Source organism: Mauremys mutica, chromosome 1 (genome assembly GCF_020497125.1).
Source record: "Mauremys mutica isolate MM-2020 ecotype Southern chromosome 1, ASM2049712v1, whole genome shotgun sequence".
Lineage (NCBI taxonomy): Eukaryota > Metazoa > Chordata > Testudines > Geoemydidae > Mauremys > Mauremys mutica.
This window is the reverse complement of record NC_059072.1, coordinates 94744157-94768565: the sequence shown is the minus strand read 5'-3', so window position 1 is coordinate 94768565 and position 24409 is coordinate 94744157. Positions and strand designations below refer to the sequence as shown.

Genomic DNA, 24409 nt, shown 5'->3' with positions numbered 1-24409 from the left:
CACCTCTTCAAGACAAGGGTACAGTGTTTCTTTCCCCCCTGGCACCCCCACTCAACCCCTTCCCCGAGGTAACATGAAACCCATCGGCTCCGCTCTCACATGCCTCCTTTCCCCGCCACGCCGCCCTCCCTCTTCTCATGCACAGCCCAAGAGCCCCCTTTCTCCACACACGCCCTCTCCCCATCAGGACCCTGTGCAGTCACTCAGACCCCAGGCAGCCAGACTCTTTCCTTCACAAATGCATGGAACGTCAGGCCTGTGAGAGGCATGCCTGCTGGAGAAATCCCATGATGCTAAACAGTTTGCTTACTCAAAGTCACCGTCCCGGTACTTGCCAAAGGCCTGGAGGATGACTGTGCTGATTGCCATAAGGGGCTTCACCACACAGAACTGCAGGGTGGCCTAAGGGAAAGAGGGAAAAGGAATGAGATGGAGAAGGAGAGAGAACAAGTGCCATATACATACACACAGGCTTTGATCCAGAGGCAACCAATACCATGCATCAGTCACCATCAGAGCGGTTCAACAGCATAGTGTGGTTCCAGTCCTAACAATTACACTGGTCCCACTGTTCTTTAACTGCAGTTCTCTGGGAGTAGAAGATGAGAAAGATTCAGATCATGTGTGTCCATGTGGCTGCCCCTCCTCCACCACAAGAGGCGAAGCCCACTCCTGAGCTGGAGGTCGCAAGAGACTGCTCACTGACAGAGTCGGTTCAGAGGCTGGGGTGCAGTAGAGGTAGGGAGACCACCCATCCTGTATTTTAAGTGAAGGTCTTTAACTGGGGCCTAATGTTCTGTGTCCAAGTCCAGTGAGGAGCTACTGAGAAACGTTTGATCAGATAAAATGCACGTTTCCAGGCAATAACCACACATGATCCTACCCTGGGGCATGGTACACACACAATTCTGTATAATGAACAAAACGTTATGAAATGGTGTCCTGGGATACGGGCGAGGAGGGGAAGAAAGGACTCTGGTCCATATTTTTCATCACCATATTCTCGGTCTGCTTGCAATGCAGGTGGTCACCTTACATGGGAGAAAAGAGGAAACAACTCCAGACTCTTCTTAGAAAGGGATATCTCGGCAAATGAAACCGTGTAAGCTGGTTTCAGATACCACAGTGACGAGTGCTGTCTAAATGCCTAGCTAGGTTAGAGCCGTTCTGCTTTCACTTGCACGAGCTTAGAGTCAGTCTGGAAGGGAGAATCGCCCTGGAGGCTCTCTAGGATTTGAGAGCAGTTCTGTCTGCTCCATCAAGTGTCCCAGCACTGAGCATGGCCTCTGACCTCCACCCCCTCATGATTCCCTCCCACCCTAAACCTCAGCAGTAAGAAACATTTAACTTCCGGGAGAGAGAAGAAGCTGAACTTCATAAAGGTCAAAGGGTGGGGAAGACCCTAAAATTGTCACTGGAGTCTCCCTAAAGCAGATGAGGTAAGAGTTTTGCAAGGTGCTGAGGGGGGTAGAAGGAAGGTAAAACCAAAGGGAAGGACGCTGTTGGTAAGACACAATTTGCTAGTGGTCATAAGATTTCAAGGCGATAAAAAAACCCAACACAAGCCAGTGGGTGAGTCACCAAGATGAGAATTGAATAAGGTCAAGTTAATTGGTAAACAACAACTCTGAGCTTCCTCCCCGTCCAGTCCAGGGATTGTCTAACTATCTCCCTGCAATCCAAACCACACACTTTTGTTTTTAGGCACTTCCTGGGGAAGAAAGCATAAGACATATGGGAAATGCACTGAGGGTGCATGACCCAGACATCATGAAGGTCACTGGGCACAAGTCGGGAAAGAACCTCTGCGTAATACCCTGCTGTGGAGATAAGTGCCTGCCCAGGCTTTTAGACCACACCCGCCGCTGTGGCCTCTGAGGAGATCTACAATGCAACAGAAAATCCACAGCATCAAGTCTCAGAGGCCAGGTCAATTGACTTAGACTAACAGGACTCAGGCTGCGGCGCTAAAAACTGCAGTGTAGACATTTGGGCTCAGGCTGGAGCCCAGGCTCTGAAACTCCACAATGGGGGTGGGTCTCAGAGCCTGGGCTCCAGCCCAAATGACTACACTGCAGTTTTTAGCCCCACAGCCCAAGCCCCATGAACCTGAGTCAGCCGCATCTGTGCCACGGGTCTTTTATTGCAGTGTAGATGTACCCTGAGTGCCCAAGCTACACATGGCCAATACAGATGGATACAGCAGACGCCTGTCTGAGAACAGCCCAGTTCAAGAGAGGAGAGGGGAAGGATAATTGTGTGCTGAAGAGGTTAGTGCTGAAGACCTCTTCAGCACTAACAAGGCTGACAAGACCCGACAGGGTGACACCACTACCAGACAGGCTCAGAGGGGGGCGAAGAATGGCCAAGGTGCTCCTTTTGGGTTTCCCTCAGTGGGTCATCATGGAGATCAACTGGGCAGTCAGGTGGCCCTGGAAGTTTTTATGCTCCCCAGTGCTGAAATCCCAAGGAGGTCCCAGAGGCTGGGCTTGGTGTCACAGATTGCCCATTGAACTGCTGTCAGCCCAACTTCCATGGAGTGAGAGGGAAGTGCCTCACATCCCTCTGGCAGGCTAGAAAGCGGTGCTAGCAGTTTGCAAAGGGCAGTCACATCTGGAAGAACTGCTACCACGATGTAGGGAAGCAAGGGAGTCTAGAAAAAATATCCATCTAAGACAGAATTGTCAAAGCCTCAGCCCGCTTGATTGATTTGTGGAACCTGCACAACATACTCAGAGTTTGCAGAATTTCAGCTTTCATTAAACAAAATAAAAAGTTGCTAGTCCTCCTGGTTGAGATGAAAACCTTCCAAATATGAACCGAGTGTTACCCACGTAGTGATGTCAGCCTAAGTCTGCAGATGGTCTGAAACAACAGCGCTGAGAGGGGTGATCTACCGTATGCCCTATTAATCTCACTGGGGTGTTACTTGAAAGCCAACTGACGATACTTTAAATGTCAACATTAGCTATTTCATTGCTCATAACTGTAATGGGGGGGAATGGAGAATGGGGTGGGAGTGAAGCCCAGGTGAGGAAGGAATTAGGGAAGGAAAAAACAGAGGGAAGAATAGAAATACATAAAGGCAGGAAAGAGGGAGAGAAACAAATAAAGGAGGATAAGGAAGGATGAAATAGTCACAGTCCTAAAGGTCACTATGCTTCCCAGGGAGTAATGCTGAATGCGATAATCAGGCTGTTTTCACTCTTGATCTTAATGCAAACTTTTCATTGAGCTCAGCTGGAGCTCTGGTGCGGAGTAAGGGCAGCAAATGGACCTAAATTCATATCAAGACCCAAAGACTATAATTAAAAATGGAATTCGGCCCTTTTTCAGAGAATGAAAGCAACGCCCCAATCTAACCAAACCTGTTTCAGTCACTATCGACGGAGAGATCCTGCATGTCACTCTCAGCAGCTTAGCAAATCTCTACCTTTACTGCTACCTTGTGGCAGCCAGCAGTGACAGCCTCCTGGACCCCATGACTGAACACATGACGGATTTGTTGTCATTTAGATTTCTCTCTCTTCCTGACATACCCTCTTCATCATGCACACCCCCCTGGAGTGAGCAATAGCTGGAGAAGTTCCTCCTGCAAAGTGGTGTGTCACGATGATCAGACTCCATACTCCCACTCCTAACCACACTGGCAAAGCTGGGAACGCAAGAGACACTTACACAACTACTGCGGGTGTCTGGGACCCAAGAAGGCACCAAGTTCTCATAGGGGATCTGGGACCTGCCTATCCCAGGAGGGGAAGAGGAAACAAACATCAGTTCTTAGGGACTCCTGGGGCTTGGAGTAGATCCTGTAGAGAAGACATCTCATTTCCCTTGCTAACCGCCTTTCTTGTTTTCGGGTGGGCAGAGCAACATGGTATATCTGCTTCAGCGCTATTATAACATGATGATAACAGATTTATTCTCACCCACCAAGCTACGTGCCTTTCTCAGCTCAATCTCATAAATCCACTGAACAGAGGTGGGTCCAAAGGGGCCCTCATCTCAGAAACTCCATGGGCCAGGCATTACTGCCTCCTCTCCTGCTTCTTGCACACATACCAGCTTTCTTCAGCTCGTACCTGTTTGCAGAACCTCAGGAATCCAATGGAATACGTCTTCCCCCACAGGCAGCAAGTCCCATACATGCAACTGGACCTGAAAACGCAACACAGCAGGACAGCCAGAGAAAGAGGAGTCAGAGGGTAGAGCTCAGGATATGGCAAGCAGTGAGATGCAGGCCCTTGCCTGCTCATCTCCTCCCAATGAAAATATAAGATTCTTGCTTTCACCAGGCCTAATTAGTCATCACCATAGCGACAGCCTTAGTCTCCTTCAGAGATGGAGACACGAACAGAGGTGTGGTTTGCACTCCTATCTCTACCCCCCAAAACCGATTTTTGGCAGGGAAGTTGTTGGCTAGCATGGTATAGCACTAGAAAGGAGGGCAGGCAGCCACAACCAGCATGGGCTAGGGAAAGGAAACACATACTGGGGAGAGGGGAGAAGAAACCACAGGGGAGCCAGGTGAACATGAAAGCTCTATGTAGGTAGGCTCCGTTCACACGTGATGATCTGAATGGCCTCATCCAGTGTGAGTGGATGCTTGTAAATCCGTTTGAGTCCTGTGTGTAATGAGCTAGGTGGTATCATCCGATCCAGTTCCAGGGTACACTTATTGCACCACACAGTTCCCAGTGGCAGGGGTTAGAGCAAATCCTGTGACACAGAAGCCCCCAGGGAAGGATGGGCGAGAGTGCTGTGAATAGACTTGGAGTACTCACTCGATGGATTTCCCTCTGATCTCAGACATGATGGAGCTCTCCCCCCCGAGATACTCATAGCAGAGGCTGAGGAAGTTGTAGATTACAAAGGCTGCAAAGACAGATTAACCAGATCAAACTCAGGACACCCACTGCACGGGGACAAGCAGCTGGGGTGCAGGGGAGAAGCAAAACCAGCAGCAATGACAATCTGTGCAGCGCCTTTCATTCTGAGAATCCCAGACTGTTTTTACAGGGTGCACTCCTCCTCCTGCTGCTTCAGCAGTTACATGGCAATCTGCATCGAAACCCGGCCAGGGCACCAAGGCTAATACCCCTACTCTTCCCAACAGTGCCATGCGACTTTTAGCTACCACCACTTTGGTCAAGGCCTCCGTTTTACATCTCTTCTGTAAGATGCCCTTCCCAGACTCACAGCGCTCCCTAGCACTATTCTGGGGCATTAGCCTAGTACTCACTCACCTGGAAAAGCATCCCTAATGAATCATTCATCTCACTTCTTTCTGCACCCTCTATTCACCTTTGAGGTCTCTAAACCAAGGCTACGATTTTGTTACAGAAGTCATGGAAATCACGGAATCTGTGACTTCCAAAGCTCTTCATGACTTCAGCCCCCGGTGGCTGGGGGGATCCCCACAGCTTCCTGCCACCGGGGGCGGCAGGGGGACCCTGGAGCTCTGAGCCCCCATAAGTGGTGGGGGCCCCCAGAGATCCCAGCCTGCCTCCACAGCTGCCCAACAGCTTCCCATTTTGTCATGGATATTTTTTAGTACAAGTCAGGGACAAGTCACAGGCTCCCTGAATTTTTTATTTATTACACGTGACCGATCTATGATTTTTACTAAAATATCCATGACAAAATCTTAGCCTTACAAATTAGGCCCTACCCTGCTTAGCTTAGGACAGCTGATGAGCAAACAGTCTCTCCTATGTGATCTGACTGTGGGCACTCCCCCCAGCTCCCCACAGGGAGACCCAAAGAAATGGAGGGGTGATCCGGTGACTGAAACTTTGTTTCACAGTTTATGGCAATCATTACAACCTGCAGCCTGCCTATTATTCTCCACAGAAAGTTGTAATATTTTTCACTAACTGGGGAGATGAGTAAGGGCTTTACATCACCCACCAGGATGCATCCCCCATGCAGGGCATTTGCTCCTTCTTCTGGATCACCCCTTACATGAGGAATGCTCTCCCCTCTTCAAGACTCGCCTCCGCTGACACCTACAGTATATTGCCAAGTGAATGGCGGGGGCAGTGCCAGCCTCTTCCTTGCCATGAGGTTCCGCCTCTCTCTGTGGCTCTGCCCCTTCTCCTCCCCCATCCCCCCACAGCTCCCTCCCTCCGGCCAGACCAGAAGCCAGAGCTGGGCAGTCTGCGGTGCAGGCTGTTTGCAGGTGGCAAGAGCCTCCCAGGTAGGGGGACCAGCTCTGGGGCTGACAGAGCCCTCTGGCACTTGGGGAGCAGCAACTGTGGGGGGCAGTGCCCCTGGAGCCTGGACCAGTGCAGGTCATGTGCAGGAGGTCAGACTAGACGATCATAATGGTCCCTTCTGACCTTAAAGTCTATGAGTCTTGGCTGCTGTGGGGAGCTCCAGCCAATCCATCTGCCCTGGGTGGCACCCCTGGCGGGTGGGGACACGGGCTGGGGGCTGCTCTCAGGCACCCCTGTCCCACCCCCTCCGGCTTACTTCTCCACTGCTGCTAGAGCTGGGTGCCTGGCCAGCAGCCACCAGTCTCTCTGCTCTGCCTTCAGAGCTGGGCAGCCAGAGAGCAACAGCTGATACGGGGTGGCTACAGGGAGGCTAAGGCAAATTTTGGGGTGGTTATAGCTCCCTCAGCACCACCCCATGAATGGCTGGTAGGGACTTTCATTTATCATAGATCATGTAATAAATAAATTAATAAATGACAAGCATTTAGCAATGCACATGGCTAGCTTATGTTAACCTGTTCTCATTGCCGTTTCCCTTATTCTAGTCTGCCCACCTCTCTCCTACCGTTACAGCCACTCTTGTATCCTGATTTAAATTAGACTGTGAGCTCCCTGGGGCAAGGTCTGTCCTACTCTGTTTGTACAACACCTAACACAACGGGGCCCAGATCCTGATTGTATTACGGTAATATCAACATGCCTTGAGGAAATAATAAACTCAGGGGAGAGACCCCGTACCCAGGGAATTTCAAGATAAGAACAAAACAAAATCAAATGCATAAGGCCAAGAATCTGTCCTCAGCAAGGAGCTTGATACCAGATATCAAAGAGGTTATCCCACTTGAAAAGACATCCATGATCAGAGACAGCCCATGGACTTTCACCTCCTCTGGGCCCTTGTAATCACCCAACTATGCCCTTACACAAAAGGGACACAGATCCCATGAAGAAACACCTCCCAAAAATCTAACAACAGGATTAGACACAACGTAAGCACTTCTAGACATTTTTAGCACAACAGAATAGTACAGTGCATAAATGGCCATGGTCTACCTGCTTCTATTTATACAATAAGGCAAACTTGTATTCCACCTGTAATCCTGGTTATTGAACAGGCCCATTGACTATATTTCTGTAATGATTTGGGGTACTGGTATCGATGAAATAATTAATTAAAAAGACAACATAGAAAACATTTATTTAAAAAACCTGTGGTAAATTACCTGGTCTGTAAACTTCCTGCATCTCCCTTAACTTTAGGCCTATGAAGGCAACTCTCAGCTGCTGGGGGAGGAGAAGCTTAGCTTCTCATATTGTTCTCCAGTGGTGCCCTCCACTACTCTCCAAAGTGGTCACTGCAACACCAGCTGCCCATCCAAAAGCGTTGGGAAGGAGGTGAAATCAGAGGGAGAAGAATGGGGACATTTGCCCCCACTCTCCCTCTACAGTCCCCAAAAGAAACAAGTGCTAATTATTAAAGATGGCTGTGCTAGAACAACAGCGCTTCCCCTCCTAGCCCATATTCGTCTTTGTCATCAAAATTACTTATCACCACAAAAGAACACAAACTCTTATGTCACAGACTGAGGCCCCAGGGTTTCATGTGTGTAGAGGCAGGATAAAAGAGCAGGACCAAAAAAGTACACCCCACCCGCCAAAAGACACACCACAGAGAACGACCCATGATTGGTACAACATAGATTCCAAGTTTAGTGATGGATTTTTTTATTCGTTACTATTTTTATTGTTTTCAAGTGGAGCTATTCCCCAAGAGTAAAAATCTCCACTGAACACGAGAAAGATATCCCTCCCACCCTCTCCAATCTCCTGCTTTTCCTGAGCATAGTTTTGAAACTGTTCAGAGAATACACAGGGGCAGGGGACGCACCTCCACACAGCACAACAGGCGGGACAAGCGGGTGAACTTTAGAACGCAGGCCCACCCCTTGAGCAGATGTTGCGATGTTTGCAAACTCCCTAGGCAAGGCGGAGGGGATAATAGCCGTTGCTAGGAGAGGAGTTTCTCAGAGTAGCAGGCTTCCTGCTAGGCCTTTACACACAAACACAGGGAGAGCAGGGGAGAGAAAAAATGGCCTCTGGATTGTGTTCATGAGTTTGCCATCTGCTATTGCATCTCAGTGCATTGTCACTGGTCCCTTGAGCAGATTAACTTGTTGACACACCAAGGGGCCTCTCTCCTTGCAACACAGATCTCACCAACAACAAACCCTACAAACAAGGTGAAATTTAGTCAGGACAGACAGACACACAATAATAGTGGTCCAACAGGAAATTCTGCCACAGAGTACAGCCTCTCCCAGGATGCTGTTGGGGGGGGGGGGGGGAAAGAGAGGCTCCTTTTTTGAAAGGTGGGAGGGGGTAGATTTTAGGAGAAGTGTTTATTTCAGAGACTGACCATTTCTTTCTCATATGCCTCAGGGGTGAGTTTTCCTTTCCTAGCTGGGTGGGTCACATTCTTCGAAAAGTGCAATAAATAACCGATATTGATCCTCACACCTTTCTGCCCAAAGCACGTTACAGCTCTCTCGCACACACACCACTGAACCACAGTGGCTACTGTAGTGGAATGCAGCAGCCATTCTGTGCTGGGGAAACGATGCAAACAGTTACAGGATGGGAAGAGAGTAACAGTGCCAACAGAAACTGTAATGGGGATTTAGGGGCCATGCGAGGAGGGGCAGAATACAATTGCTCAGGTGTTTGGGAGACCTTTGGGATCTTTAACATCGATGGGCGTTCAGACCTTCAGTTTTACACCTCCTCTGAAAGAATGAATACAAGTCTGCCATGTGAGAAAATCTCTTCAGAAGCTTTGTGTCTTTCTAAAACGTATCCTAGGGGAATCCCAATATACCCTGCCACTCCTACAGCAGCCAGGAGGACAGAAGACATTGTTCCCCAGTCGCTAAGCCAGGCTTCAAACCATGGTTCTAGTTCGATATCAGTACAAATCATAGCCATAGGACAGAAGTACGCCCCCTCCACTACACTTCCTGTCCACATGCAGGCCCAGTCCCTGCGCTCCAGCCTGTAACAGAAAGCCCCCATGCTCCGCCATCCCCGCCTTACCTTCGTAGCAGTCCCGCACAGTGCCAAAGTAAACATAGTACTGGTCATTGGTGAAGAAAAGGAGGCTGAGCCATGAGTCGAAGGCGTAAATGGGCACAATGAAGAGGATCCGGACAATGTAGCGCTGCTCATTGGGGCAGCTGTAACAGCGCAGATGCATGTAGATCTGAATGGGGGAAGATGGAGAACAGGATCAGTGACAATCAAACAGAGGAAAGGGTGGGACTGGATGGCCATGGGGGACCGAGAATGGAACACAGAACTCCTCACTGGAGCAGGTGATCTAACGCGGCCTTAAGACGGCAGGGATTAAAAAAAACTGTTACTTTCTTATGGCTACTTGCAGTGGCCTGTGTGAAGTGAATTGGGAGCTGCAGTCCAGTTTCTAATGAGATGGGATTTAATTCATTTTTATTATTTTTTGCTCATTATCATCAAGTGTGGCCTCACGTTCTCTTGTTCGTATTTAATTCCCAGATAGTCCGTCCCAAGACCCTGCTATCTCTTTTCAGGCATTTAAGATTTCCAACCCTGCAGCCTCCTCTTTTCCTCAGCCGTATAGGACTGAGCACATCAGGCTGTCACCATGGTTAAAGCCCTCTTTACCTTTGAGCAGTTTTATACACTTCCCCATGACGTTTCCATGAAAGAACCCCAGAAAATTCCTTCACGTTTTAAGTAGATGGATAAGCCCCAAACCCCACTGCCTGCTGGCAAGAGTCATACTACTGATAAAGCCATAAAATGCCAGCCTCTTCCCCTCCTACCAGAGCAGTACAATTCACAGCTCTGAAATTGGACTCTCTACAGCGCAAGTCATAAAACTTGTGCAGCCTGATAACCAATAGAACTGCAAATTCTCTAGTCACCCAGGAACATAGGTTAAGACAACTATGATGTCAATCTTACCCACTCCCTCCAAAAATCAGGGGGTTCATTAATCATCAAAATTAAACTGTCACACCCTTAAAAAAGTTCTCCCCCAGAATATCCATCTTCTAACAAAGTTCACCTTTACCAAAAAATATACACCCAGTATGGCAATACTGAATTTGTCAACTTGAAATATACAATCAACCTTCCTAAATGGCCAGGACAAGTAAAGGACTCCAGGCAAAAGCCTGCATAAAGAAAAAGGTCTGACAGCATGTCCTGATGGTCAATGGACACAGGTTTGGTTGAACCAGCAGGGAACATGTTCTTCAGAGGCAAAGTCTTTTACACGTAGTTTTAATTTAAACAACAAAAACCAGAACACACACAACCAACTGGCGTGATTTTTTCTTCTTACAATCCAGTTACACTCCTTCAAATTCCTCTCCTCCCATTCCATATCACACCCTTTCCAACGTGGCTCCCACTTTTTGCACTCAACTGAAACTGATTTCACCAAAGTCTTTAAAGACCTCTTCCTAGCCAAAGCTCAAAACCAGTACAGCATCCTCATTCTCCTTGACCTGTCAGGCACCTTCAACAGTCAACCACTCTCTTCTTGAAATTGTGTCCCTTCCTTGCCCCCCCCCCACCCCCCCGTTCTCCTGCTACCTCTCTAATTGCTCCTTCAATGTCTCCTCCTCATCCTTCCAGCTGTCTGTGAGGATTCCACAGGACTCTGTCCTTGGTTCCCATATCTTCTCCCTTTACACCTTGTCTATAAGCAATCTCACTCGCAAACTCAAACTGAACTAACACCTTCATGCAGATGATTCATAGATCTACTTCTCTACTCCAGACCTATCTCAGCTTCCTCTCCGACCTCACCTCATGGATGTCTAACTGCCAGTTCAAACTCAACAGGGCTAAAAGAGTTCTTCATCTTCACCCCCAATCCCTCCTTGATACCTCCTTTTTGGACAACTACAGACACCACTACCATGCTGCCCATCACTTGGGCCCATAACTTGGGTGTCCGTCATCTTTGACTCAGACCAACATCCTCACATCCAGCCTAGGTCTAAATCATGCAGATTCTTTCTGCATAACATCTCAGATACAGCCTTTCTTATCTGTCCACATGGCTAAAACTCCTCCACGTTCTCATCATCTCATATCTCAATTACTGCAACATCCTTTCCTCTGGCCTTGACAAATGCAATCTTCCCCTGTTCATCCATTCAGAATGCTGCTGCAAAGATCGTTTTCCTAGCTCGTCACTTGGACCACGTCACCCCTCTCCCTGAATCCCTCCACTGGCTCCCTCTTTTCTACCATATCAAACATAAGCTATTTGTATTCACTCTCGAGGCTCTTTATAACCTATTCCCCCGCCATCCCCCATCTCACCTCTCAAAAGGTCAGCTCTCGCCTGCTGCCAGCCCATGCCGCCAGCCTCCATCCCCCCCTTGTTAAATTCTGAAACAAGCACCTTTGTGCACCTCACACATGGCAGAAGCTGCCCATGAACATTCACCAAGCTACCTTGTTATCCACCTTCAAATTCTTCCTCAAAACTCTCCTCTGCTATGATACCTATAAAATACTTGATGGTGAGGCAGCTGGTGTGCTAAGACCACAGCCTGTCATACTGACCAACATGGTCTCATTGTTTCTTGTACTACCGTCTCACATCTTATACTTAGATTGTAAGCTCCTTGGGGCAGGGACCATCTTTTTGTGCTGTGTTTTGCACAGCACCTGGCACAGTGGGGTCCTGGTCCAGGGCTGGGGCTCCTAGGCGCTATGATCATACAAATAATACATAATACCCACCCACCCCCAGGGATACTGAGCGTCACAGTTCAAGTGACTCCAGGTTTCCCTCTCAGAATTACAGGGATGTCACTAGAGCCTTTCACTGTGTGCACGATCACAAGAGCATGTCAGGCAGGAAACGCTAAATGTCAGAGGCAGGGGAATGGGTTAAATGTGTCATTGGCCTGTCATATGGCAACACTGGATTCTGAAGAGCAGCGTTTCTCAAACTGGGGTCCCTGAAGGTACCCCAGGGGGTCCATGGGCCTCACTGATCAACTCCTTCCCCTCCCTCCACTCCTCCCCCTCCCTCCCAGCGCCTCCTGCATGCTAAAAGTCCGGTGGTGCAACGGGGCTACAGCAGGCTCCCTACCTGCCCCAGCTCCGCAATACTCCTGGAAGCAGCCGGCACATTCCTCCGGGGCAAGGGGTCTCTGCGCACTGCCCCTGCCCCAAGTGCCAACTCTGCAGTTCCCATTGGCCAGGAACTGCAGCCAATGGGAGCCACGGGGGCAGTGCCTGTGGGCAGGGGCAGTGCATGGAGACCCTCTGCCCCCGCACCTACCTAGGAGCCGCTGCCAGAGTCTCGCCCGAGGTAAGTGCCGCCTCACACCCCTCACCCCCTCCTGCACCCCAAACCCCTTTCTCAGACTAGAGCCCACACCCAAACTCCTGCCCAGAGCCTGCACCCCGAGCCCCCTCCTGCATCCTAACTCCCTCCTAGAGCCCACACCACCTCCTGTACCCCAACTCCCTGCCCCAACATGGTGAAAATGAGTGACGGTAGGGGAGAGCAAACGAGTGATGGAAGGAGGGGGGATGGAGTGAGCAGGACCCTGAAGAAGGGGTGGGGCCTCAGGAAAGGGGGCATGGCAAGGGCTGAGTGGGGAGGTGGGGTCCACAAAAATGTTTATATCAAAATGGGGTTCCTTGGGTTGCTAAAGTTTGAGAACCGCTGCAGTAGAGAACAGCAGAAAACCCTAGCTGTACCAGGGGAAGAATTTTTCCTTACTCCCAGCAAGTCATCAATGTGCACCCTGAAGCAGGAGGATGATAGCACTTATTGTTACCTAAGCTAGTGGCACTACAGGTGTTACTCTTATTCATCAGTGACTAATCTCTTTTCAAACCTCCCTAGACTATTTGCCTCTGCAATACACTGTCATTTTCCAACTCTTACTCAGCTCTCTGGAATCCAACAACACAGAGGTACGGAACACAGGTTGATACATTTCAGGGCATGTATTTCCCACCATGTTACAGTCCACATGACGACTACATTAGAGAAGAGGATGTTGGATTGGACTTGTGCTGGCACCCAGAGAATACTGGATGAGATAAGGTAGCCAGGCGTTGCCCCAGAAAGAAAAGGAGAAAAAGCAAAACAAACATTTCCTGCTACTCCTTTCCGTAGCAGAATTCAGCTAGTGGAATTCACTGGCACGGAAGGTCATCAAGGCAGGCACTGCTGGCTGGATGACTTAAAAACAATAAACGGCTGATCATCTAATGAACTAACAGCTGACATAACTACAAAATGGCCAGCTAAGAACAGAGGGTAATTAAGCCTCATAAATCATGGCACAATCTCATCACCTACATATCCTGCCCTGTGATGGGATGTGCACCCCACACTGGCCCTGCAAGAGCCAAGTTGGACCAGATGGGCCCAATCAGCTAATTAGGCAGCAAAGGAGGGGGGAGCTTTAGGCTGGAGGCAGCTAATTAGAGAGAAGCTCACCTGCGAGAGACAGGCAGGGTTCCTACAAAAGACAAGAAAATGAAGTCAAAAGAGGCAGCAGGGAGAAGGCTGCATTCACTCCCTGGGAAGAGGTGTTTGAGTAGCTGCAGAAATGAGTTGCCCACAGCTACTCCCTGGGAGGAGGAAGTGAAGAGACTAGCAAACCCAGAGGAGTGGGGAGGGTAAAGAGGTATGGAAGTGGCTCAGGGAATGGACCTTGGCTGCTAGGTAGAGGGTCCCTGGGCAGAAACCTGGAGTAGAGGGTTGGCTGGGGTTCTCTGCCAGCCATTGCAGTAGTGGCACTGTGAGGCAGTGAAGCAGAAGACTGCCTAAGCCTGCTGGACAGCAGGAACCTTGATACACTTCCCCTGTGGAGGGGAAACACAATAGTGACCTGACTGGAGGGCTGAGTCAGGAAGAGGCCAGCTGTGGTTCCTTGGAGCGAGAGAGGAGCTACAGAGGAGAAATGGATGGGGGGTAATTGCTGGAAGGGTGTGACTGAACTAATCTCCAGAGATGCCAGGAGGTGGCACTATTCAGTGGTGAGTAGAGCCCCGTCACATGCCCCCACCTCCACTTATAGCACTACTCAACAGGCCAACTGTATTATTGAAGGGGAGGTGGGTGTTCACATTCCTCTAAAAGAACAGGTGTGATGGATTTGGAGTAGCTCTGTAATAACTTTTATAAAAGACCATATGGTGGTCTGGTAATTGGGGTGTTTTCTGTATGATTATATTGGTTTAACACAATAGAGGCTGTCAGGAAAACAGCAGCTCAGGATAAGCCACCTCTCTGCAAACACTGGAGAGGTGTTAAGAGACAATGCCAGGACTACTTGCTTAGAAGATTTTGGCCCCTCTCCGGATAACCATACAAAACAGGCTTGAACCAGGAGAGGAAAAGGCCTGCAAAACACTGAAGATTGACAGGACTCTGGCAGGTTTAAAAAGGTACACTCTCTCAAGAAAGGGGAGGAGTTTTTCAGGGGAAACAGACTAAGATGCCTGACAAACTGCTGTAGGGGTCTGAAGAAGTTAGGCCTGTCTGGATGGCCCTCAGGGGGTGGCAGGCCAGCAGGTAAGAGATGTATGTAGACTGTTAGTGTTTAAATCCTTGTTCTCTAATTTTGTTGTTGTTAAAACAAACAGTAACTCTGCTTTAAGAAGCTGACTGGTCACAGACTCCCCAAGTGAAGAACTGCAGGTGCCAGAACTCCATCAGACCTGCTAGGCAATAATGGTAGGGAGAACTGACCTAAGAGTAGGAACAGGGCAAGCTTTAGGACGTGCGGGGCCCAATTCGAAAGAGCTGCCACCGAAATGCTGCCAAAGACAGCGGCAGCAATTGAGCTGCTGCCGAAGATAGCACTGACAATTCGGCGGCGGCTCAATCAGTTGACGCTGTTTCCGGCGGCACTTCGGCGGAGGGTGCAGGGCCTGATTCCTGGGCAGCAGGGGAATCGCCCTGAGTAGGAAAGCTGCAGAATTCCTCCCCAGGAGAAGTGAGGCACAAGGCCTAAGACGTGAAAGGGTGCACTCAGAGACCAGAAAGGGGACAGATTTGCAGCTAGCCCAGTAACTGTGACAACGGGTATTAGTTGCTGCTAAAAGCAGGATACCAGACTGAATGGGCTAATGGCCTTACCTGGTATGGCTATCCCCTTGTGCCTCTGCTAATGAGAACCAGGCAGAAAGGTGTTTGATCCTCCACATCCTTTATAATGCCCTCCCTTTCCTCACCTGCCAGTGACCTGGAGCTCCTTGCTAGGCAAAGTTTGATTATTATAAGCCTGAAGACAAAGGGAAAGATGAGACATTGTATAGGCAGCTACCTGGCCACTACATTCTTAGTTACAGAATGGTGCCTTCTGCACCAAGCCTCAGACACGCATGTTTCTCTTCCCCCAAACACACACAAACACTGCTCCTCTCCAGGGAGGTGGAGTTCTGTTTCTCTTGCTGCTTCGTCCCTATATATTAGTATACTCTCAGGGAACAGAGCTGATGATTAAGCAATGCAGAGTAGATATCTCCACAACTCATACAGTCCTTCTACCAAACCTCTGGATCCACCTGAAGCAAAAGAACCCCTCTCAAACATTCCCTTGGTACAGTTTTGTGCAGTACTGAGCACAGTTACCTTTACTGAGTTATAGGTAGGGAATAATTTACTAGTCTAGTCCCCTTGCCAAGATGCAAGATTAGCTCACACAGTGACTCTTCAAAGAGTCATAAGCTGAGCTAGTGACAGCAGCAGGAATGATTATAACAAACCCCCACAGCTGGCAGAGACACCCCTCACACCATGTGTATTCACCCAGTTTGGGGGGGGGGGTGGAGCAGACAGTTACAGGGATCAAACACCAAGAGATTCTTACCTGATGGCAGGTGATGAGCAAAGCTGTCCACACAAAGAAACCTGAAATGGCCTGAGCAGCAGTGGTCATTAGGAATATCGGCTGCTCCATAGCAGTGGGGCTGCCATCATCAGACATCCAGGAGAAGTTTGGGGCTGCAACTGGGGTGGTGGCAGTGGAACCCAGCTCGGGCGCTGACATGACTCCAGTCACCACTATCATTGTGTCTTTTGGGAAGTGGTTCCACCAGGGTTAATACAGAGCCGCCTCTAAGTTGAGCCCTGTCAAACCCAAAGGGGAGATACGAAAAGGCAGAGATTAATCTCAACTGAATGGATGCAAAAGGTAAAAACATTCTGCATTTATAACATGCTTTTCACATGGGATCTTAGAATACTGTCCAAATGGAACTCAGTGATGCATTCATAGTACCCTGTGAGATGGTTAGGTAAGGACATATGAGGATCGCTCACACCCACCTGTGAAACAACCAGCTCTAGGGTGAAACCCAGCAGCTATTTAACAGCACAAACACCACCACTCTCCTCCTACAAAACAGTTTAGGCAGGAAGTGAAGAATACTGTATCCATCTGGCACTACAGAGGAATTCAGGTAGGCAGAATTTAAATTACCCAGACTGGAATGTGGCCAAGACACCCCAGTAAACATCCCCAACTCTTTAGAGATGTGTCTGAGTCCTTTTACACTCAATGGCCAGACTTACATCTCATCTGAAACAGCACCACAAGCAGCCCAACACGTAGTAATACAGAGGGGGAACTTGTTCAGCACCAACTCCAAAGGCAAGTGTCCTTCATTAATTACCAAAACCCTTGGGGTGTGTGTACACACATGCCAATTGCACATACTCCTCGGGTCACATTGCTAAGGCCACACTGCTTCCAAATCAGAGGCTTGCATGTGTGACCAATAATGTTCCTGATACCTATGGAAATAATTTATTTCTACCTGCTTTCTTCTCACTTTGCAAGGAGAAGGAAAACAAAAGGTAAGTTGGGGGAAATAGCTGGGGGTTCCTTTTAACTAGTTTATTCATGAATATAGGTCACCAAAATTTGAAGGAACTTTAATTTATTAATCTTGCTAATGAAATACACTGAACACTGGCTGAGAAGAAAACGTAGTACATGGATCTGCAGAAGGATTGGAATTTTTTTTTCCTTCTTCCAGTTGCTGCACTTTTTCTGAAACATTCCCCTTTCAGGCTGAAATTTTCTATGCTTGGTCTCTACCCAAGGGTGATTTTAAATAAATAAAATATTGTATGAGGACAACAGTTCAGCTATTTTTGAGCATCAGAACACACTTTTCCCATTATATACAAAAAAATCCTTGTGACTTTTATTCAAACAACCCTGCAGGAAAAAATGGCTGAAGGTCTGAACACAAACTTGGATAGAAGCTGTCCTCATTAAGCAGCAGGACCTTCGATTCTGGAGGAAACTGGTTTTGATTTGAGAGCGATCTAAGCCTTTGACAAGCCCATATTAAGACAAGCAATAGATATTTCTACAAAGCTCATAAGGTGGCTGTCTAGAAAGGGTTCATGGCAGTTGCATCCACGGTTAACTCCATGAAAAGTCCTGTCAGCCATGATATTACAAAGCTGTAGGGACAGAGGGGGCTCATAAGAAGTACTTCTGCAGATCTTGTAACATGCAAAGGGGTTGAAAGAGGGCTCCTGCACACCAGCGCAGTCTACGCTAAGAAACTTTTACCACAAAATTCCCACCCGAGCTAGCACTGCAGCTGCACCAGTACTAGCAACACTGGGAATCTTAGTACAGATAGGGTTTTAATTGTGCCCTCCCTCCCTCCCCCTTTATTTATTTATTTATTTATTTTAAGTCCAATGTCCCCTGCAGGGATCAAGTTTAACCAAAATGGTGCTAAAAACCACATTGGCAGCCTTAACCACATCCATTCTAGGGATTCCAGCAGTGCTAATGCCGACCCAGCTGAGCTTGTGTTAGCCACAGTGTGGAAGTTCAGACATTCACCTAGTGTAAAAGGACAATGGCAAAATGAACTAGGACCACAATAAGAACCGCTGCCACCCCTGCAGACCTTGTAAGCAATGCAAGTGTCAAGGGAGGGTCTGTGGACTTCATTAGCTGTAAAGTAGGAATCCTTGCTCCAATGCGCTTCAGGGACTCTGCAGATGAGGAAGATGCTAAGCACCTTTCCAAACTACAGTGCTCCTAAAGGGTATGGGACTGGCTCTCTATTGTGGACCTTGTGCGGCATGCAGGATTGGGGGCAGGGGTTTCTATTATCTAACCAAACTGTATAAATTCTGTGATCAGCAACACGTCTTACAATTCTTTTCAAGCCAGCAGAATTTCAAAGGCCTAATAAGTGAAAATTCTCCTCCTCCTCCCCCCCATAAAGGGGGGGAAGTCTGCCCCCCCATAAATTTCCTATTATAACAGAATATAAAGGTTGTATAGTTAAGCACTCAAAAATCAGGAAAATGCTCAAGTTGAGGTTGTATGTGCAATCTTAATACTGCCCCCTTGTGATTATACATTACTGCACAGTCTAATTATAGGATTAGTTACCATTTTTCAAACTGTATTTTGTAATATTTTTTTTTCCTACAACCTTAAACACGTGTAACATTTTGGAGTAGTGTGTTCTACTGTGTATACCAGAATCCAGAAAAGTCATTTATATGAAAAGTGTGCAGTAAATCTGAGAACTGACTACAGATTAAGAAATAAAAAAAAAAAATAGTGCAGTGTTGCTAGCCTGTATAGGTCACCAAAATTTGCAGGTAAATTATCTTCACAGCTAACTTTCTCTCTACTGAAAAGCACCAAAGGAAGGCTGTGCTGCTGGTTGAGAAGAAAACATAGCATATGGCTTTTGCAAAAGTAACAGAATACATAATTTAGAGAAAAGAAGTTTACTAAGTTAGACAGGATAAAGGTATAGAGCAGGGGTGGGCAAATTTTTTGGCCTGAGGGCTGCATCGAGTTTCGTAAATTGTATGGAGGGCTGGTCAGGGGAGGGGGTCGTGGCCCGGCCCCCACCTCCTATCTGCGCGCCCCCCCCAGAACTCCTGCCCATCCAACCCTGCTCCCTGTCCCCTGACTGCCCCCGTACCCCCGCTGCACCATCCAACCCCTCCTCTCATTTCTGATGCCCCCCCGAGATCCCTGCCCCATCCAATCATACCTTCTCCCTGTCCCCTGACTGCCCCCTGCCTTCCCATCCAACCCCCTCTCCTTCCTGACTGCCCCCCCCGGACCCCTGCTCCCATTCAACCCCCTGTTCCTGCCCCAACCCCTATCCACACCCCTGACCACCACCCCGAACTCCCCTGCCCTCTATCCAACCCCCCTGCTCCCTGCCCCCTTACTGCACTGCCTGGAGCACCAGTGGCTGGCGGAGCTGGAGCCGGGCTACACCGCCACCACGCAGCACTGAGACTGGGTCAGGCGCTGCCCCAGGAGCTCACAGCCCCACCGCCCAGAGCATTGTGTCTGCGGCGAAGCGAGTGAGCGGAGGTTGCGGGGGAAGGGGAACAGCAGGGGAGGGCTGGGGGCTAGCCTCCTGGGCCAGGAGCTCGGGGGTCAGGCAGGACAGTCTCGTGGGCTGTAGTTTGCCCATCTCTGGTATAGAGAATTGTTACAATGACATTAGCGTGAATAGAAAAAAGAATGAGAAAACCACTATCAGTCTGACACACAAATCTTTGCTTGCAGCAAGAATTGTTTATTATATTGTGTTATTTGAGAAATAGGAGGTGATGATGTAATTCAAGACTTAATTGTAATATATACACACGAGGGGGCAATCTTAACTTTGGAACTATTCCCTAAGTCTGCTCAGTCTTGCCTTCTCTTCTCTGCCCATCCTTCTGTAACTCTCCCTCACTCTGACGGTAAAGGGGAGCAGATTTGCTCTCTCCAGAATTCTCCCCCATTTCCTGCCTCCGAGTCACTTCCCCTCTTTAAATCTCACCTTAAAACCTTCTCCATTTTCAATTCACAACTACACTCTCCCTTGAAAGGGTCTTTGCAATACAGCGTGTGAAGAACACTATAGAAAAACATGTACATTTCCTGGTGAATGGAAAGTCACGTTTCTTTAACAAAAATTCATCGAGGTGGGTGCATAGGCCTCTGTCTGAAAGGGATGTACCGTAATCTACAATTCCTAACCCTCATACAGGATTCTTCAGACAACTGTTCTGAGTCTCTCTGCCACATAACTGTATCCAGGGGACATCAAAAGCAGCATAAGGGAGAGGGGGAAGGAGTAGGACATTCTCTTCTGGACATCATTGCCCTCTACCCACTAAGTTATTCTTTACAGTGGGATAGGAACTATTTCACTTCTCAGGCACTGGTTTAGATACAAACCGTAGTGGTTGAAGTTATCATCCAACAACATCCACATGAAGTCAGTTTGGGAATATCTGGCTATGCCTTTACTACAGAAAAAAGTGGGTTTTCATCACTCTCTCACTGTAAAATCCTACTGGAAACAATGCAGTGTAGTTTAACTTGCATACAGCTAACCAAGGTAAATCCCGTGTGTGCATGTGTAAATATAGGGGTAGAAGGGATCTTGAGAGGTGATCAAATTCAGTCCCCTGTGCTCAGGTAGAACCAAGTAAACCTAGACCATCCCTGTCAGGTGTTTGTCCAACCTGTTCTTAAAAACCTCCAGTAATGGCAATTCCACAACCTCCCTTGGAAGCATGTTCCAAAGCTTACCTGCCTTTATAATAAGTTTTTCCTAATATCTAACCTAAAGCTTTCTTGCTGCAGATTAAGCCCATTAATTCTGCCTTCAGTAGACAGAGAACAATTTATCCCCATGGTATTTATAATATCCCTTAACGTAGTTGAAGACTCATCAGGTGTGTCCCCCTCCAGTCTTCTTTTCTCAAGACTACACATGCCCAGTTTTGTTTTGTTTTTTTTAAATAGATCTGGGTTTTTTTAAACCTTTTACCATTTTTCTTGCTCAAGGTTTGACTTTGACTAACTACACTGAGGTAAAACTACCTGTCCCCGACTACACTAGGATCTTACATCACGATAACGTGTCAGGGCTTAGGAACATGTACACTTTGCTACTGTCAATCCCATACCACTTCTGGAAACGGGGGCCTTCACTCCAACACCATCAAACCAGCATCTTTCACCAAAAGCAAATTTAGAATTCAAAGCAGTTAACTAAAAGGGGTATCTGCATGTATCACACTGCATTCATTACACAAAGCACACTTCCGGTGCAGCAGCCTAGCAAAACAAGTGCAACAGGAAAGAGGAATCTGAGCTCAGACACACGTCACCCGGCAGACTTCCTCAAACCAACCAGGCATGCACAGGGTCCTGCAGAACTTAACTCTGTCCTCCTATCTATGTCCCACTTGCCCTGCTCTGAACTGGACCCAGTTTGTACCAAGAGTAGCTGGATTCTGGTCACCATGGAGAGCTAGCTTTGCCCCTGAAGTCATTAGGAAAAAGGGAATTATATGTGGCTCTTTGCCATCTGCAAATGCAATCTGTGTTTTTAAAATAGATCGTCTCAGTGAGGTTAAAGCATTTCCCCTCAAAGAGCGGAGGGAGCAAGGAGCGATACTCAAAGCTAGCCTGAGAAGGGAATCGTACCAGCTAAGCCTCCTTCCGGCAACTGAAACTTGATCTAACAAGATACTCCCACCCCATCAATATTATTATCCTGGAAACCCCATACGGGATTCCTTGTGGGTCAAATTCCACATTTCAATCTTGCCCATATTATAAATTTGGGCATGTCTGCATATATACACAAACAAGCACACATGGTGATGTCCATGGGACAAACAGAACCTCTCATGCACTTGTCTCACCTGTCCTCTGCCCACTAATCCATCTCCACTGCATTCCAAACTTCTAAGCAGCTTCAAACCACCATCACATTTAATTTTTGTTTAAATTAACCAGCCACAAAAAAAGTGTGTCCTTCCCCTGCTAGTGGGATTTCTTCCTAAAATTATCCTGGTCAGAGGCCCAGGAGAGACAATACTCAGTCCACCACCAGCAACCAGCCTAGGGTCTGAATTCTTGCAATTAGAAAGCTCTCAGTTTTAGGCTATCACTGGAAAAGGGCGCTTTACAGCTTCCCAATGAGCAGGGTGGATTGATTTACATCAGGGTGATTTAAATCACTGATTTAAAAATTACCAAGTGGAAAGCCTTGACTTAAATCATCAATTTTAATCAACTTTTTCATTTGTACTTCATTACTTTAAAAGGTGCATTCTTATTAGTTGATATAACCATTAAAGCATGTTGATTTACAGTTAAATACAGCTTTTACCTAAGAGATAGTACACCTTTCTGCTAGGAGGATACATTAAGTATATACATTTGAGCAATTATATAGCTTAATATTTTCAGATTCTAACATACTAAAATGTGCAATTAATAAGAAAATGGTGAATGATACATTGCTTATTTACTAGATCATTTTTACTCGTGATTTGTGTCAAGCTGCATTAGGAAGGTAGCTAGAATTTGAACACACAACAGCATACAAAAAATTTTATTAAACAAAATGAGCCCTTAATACATAGCTTGACCTACTGTGCCAAATTTATAAAGCTTGACCTCAAAAGTTAGTTGCATCCCTCCCCCGATTCTTTCTTTATACAGAAAAACAGCTTTTACCTCAGTTTTTGATGAAGGCTTATGGATTCAACTTTTTTTTATTTATTTAAATGTTTCAAGAGATTAAGTTTAGCCTTAATGTATTTTATATTAAATTCAGATTTCATTTTAAAAAAAGAAAACAATTAAAAAAAAATTTTTTTTTTTTATCTACCCTGCCAGTGGGTCACACAAATCCACTTTTACCTCCGGATGATCCTCTGAATTTGGACTTTTAGAAGTTATTTATATAAAAATAATCTTTTTAAAGTTACCTAAAATAGTTTTTATTTTCATTATAGCAGTGCCTACAGTTGCCCACGAGTATCAAGGCCTCATTGTGCTATGTATTGTACAAATACATAGTAAATGGCAGCCTTTGGCCCAAACAGCTTACACTTTAAAAAGATATAAGAACATAAGAACGGCTGTACCGGGTCAGACCAAAGGCCCATCTAGCCCAGTATCCTGTCTACCGACAGTGGCCAATGCCAGGTGCCCCAGAGGGAGTGAACCTAATAGGCAATGATCAAGTGATCTCTCTCCTGCCATCCATCTCCATCCTCTGACAAACAGAGGCTAGGGACACCATTCCTTACCCATCCTGGCTAATAGCCACCTATGGACTTCACCACCATGAATTTATTCAGTTCTCTTTTAAATGCTGTTATAGTCCTAGCCTTCACAACCTCCTCAGGTAAGGAGTTCCAGAAGTTGACTGTGCGCTGCGTGAAGAAGAACTTTATTTTATTTGTTTTAAACCTGCTGCCTATTAATTTCATCTGGCGACCCCTAGTTCTTGTATTATGGGAATAAGTAAATAAATTTTCCTTATCCACTTTCTCCACATCACTCATGATTTTATATACCTCTATCATATCCTCCCTTAGTCTCCTCTTTTCCAAGTTGAAGAGTCCTTGCCTCTTTAATCTTTCCTCATATGGGACCCTCTCCAAACCCCTAATCATTTTAGTTGCCCTTTTCTGAACCTCTTCTAGTGCCAGTATATCTTTTTTGAGATGAGGAGACCACATCTGTATGCAGTATTCGAGATGTGGGCGTACCATGGATTTATATAAGGGCAATAATATATTCTCAGTCTTATTCTCTATCCCCTTTTTAATGATTCCTAACATCCTGTTTGCTTTTTTGACTACCTCTGCACACTGCGTGGACATCTTCAGAGAACTATCCACGATGACTCCAAGATCTTTTTCCTGATTCATTGTAGCTAAATTAGCCCCCATCGTATTGCATGTATAGTTGGGGTTATTTTTTCCAATGTGCATTATAAGACATAAATCAGTGGATCAGACAAATGGGCAGACCGGAACAAGGGAGGACAATGTAACAACAAGAGGATGTTTTCATACAAACTAGCTGTGTACACATTTCATAAGCGGAGGCCTTGTCTACATGGCAAGTTCCTGTGTTGCTAGCGAAGGTGTGAATATACCTGCTTGCCACACAGTAACATCCGGGACTTTCACTATGCTGTAGCGGTGTCCACATGGGACGTTTACTGCAAGGCAAGCTGGTGCATTATAGATTCACCCTCGTAGACTTCAAGGTCAGAAGGGACCATCATGATCATCTAGTCCAGTGGTTCTCAAACTTTTTTACTGGTGCCCCCTTTCA

At 47.2% G+C, this 24409-nt stretch overlaps 1 protein-coding gene across 1 annotated transcript in view; it reads right to left on the bottom strand.

Annotated features, from left to right (window-relative positions):
- The window catches only part of TMEM184B (transmembrane protein 184B), a 43718-nt gene that overhangs the window by 6111 nt on the left and 13198 nt on the right, over positions 1-24409 (bottom strand). Inside the window, exons 2-6 of the mRNA XM_044985589.1 lie at positions 16121-16380; positions 9309-9474; positions 4785-4875; positions 4083-4158; positions 311-402 (exon numbers count right to left, since the gene is read on the bottom strand). Of these exons, the coding sequence (XP_044841524.1) occupies positions 311-402; positions 4083-4158; positions 4785-4875; positions 9309-9474; positions 16121-16321 (626 nt within the window). The 5' untranslated portion in view covers positions 16322-16380. The remainder of the gene's footprint in view (positions 1-310; positions 403-4082; positions 4159-4784; positions 4876-9308; positions 9475-16120; positions 16381-24409) is intronic.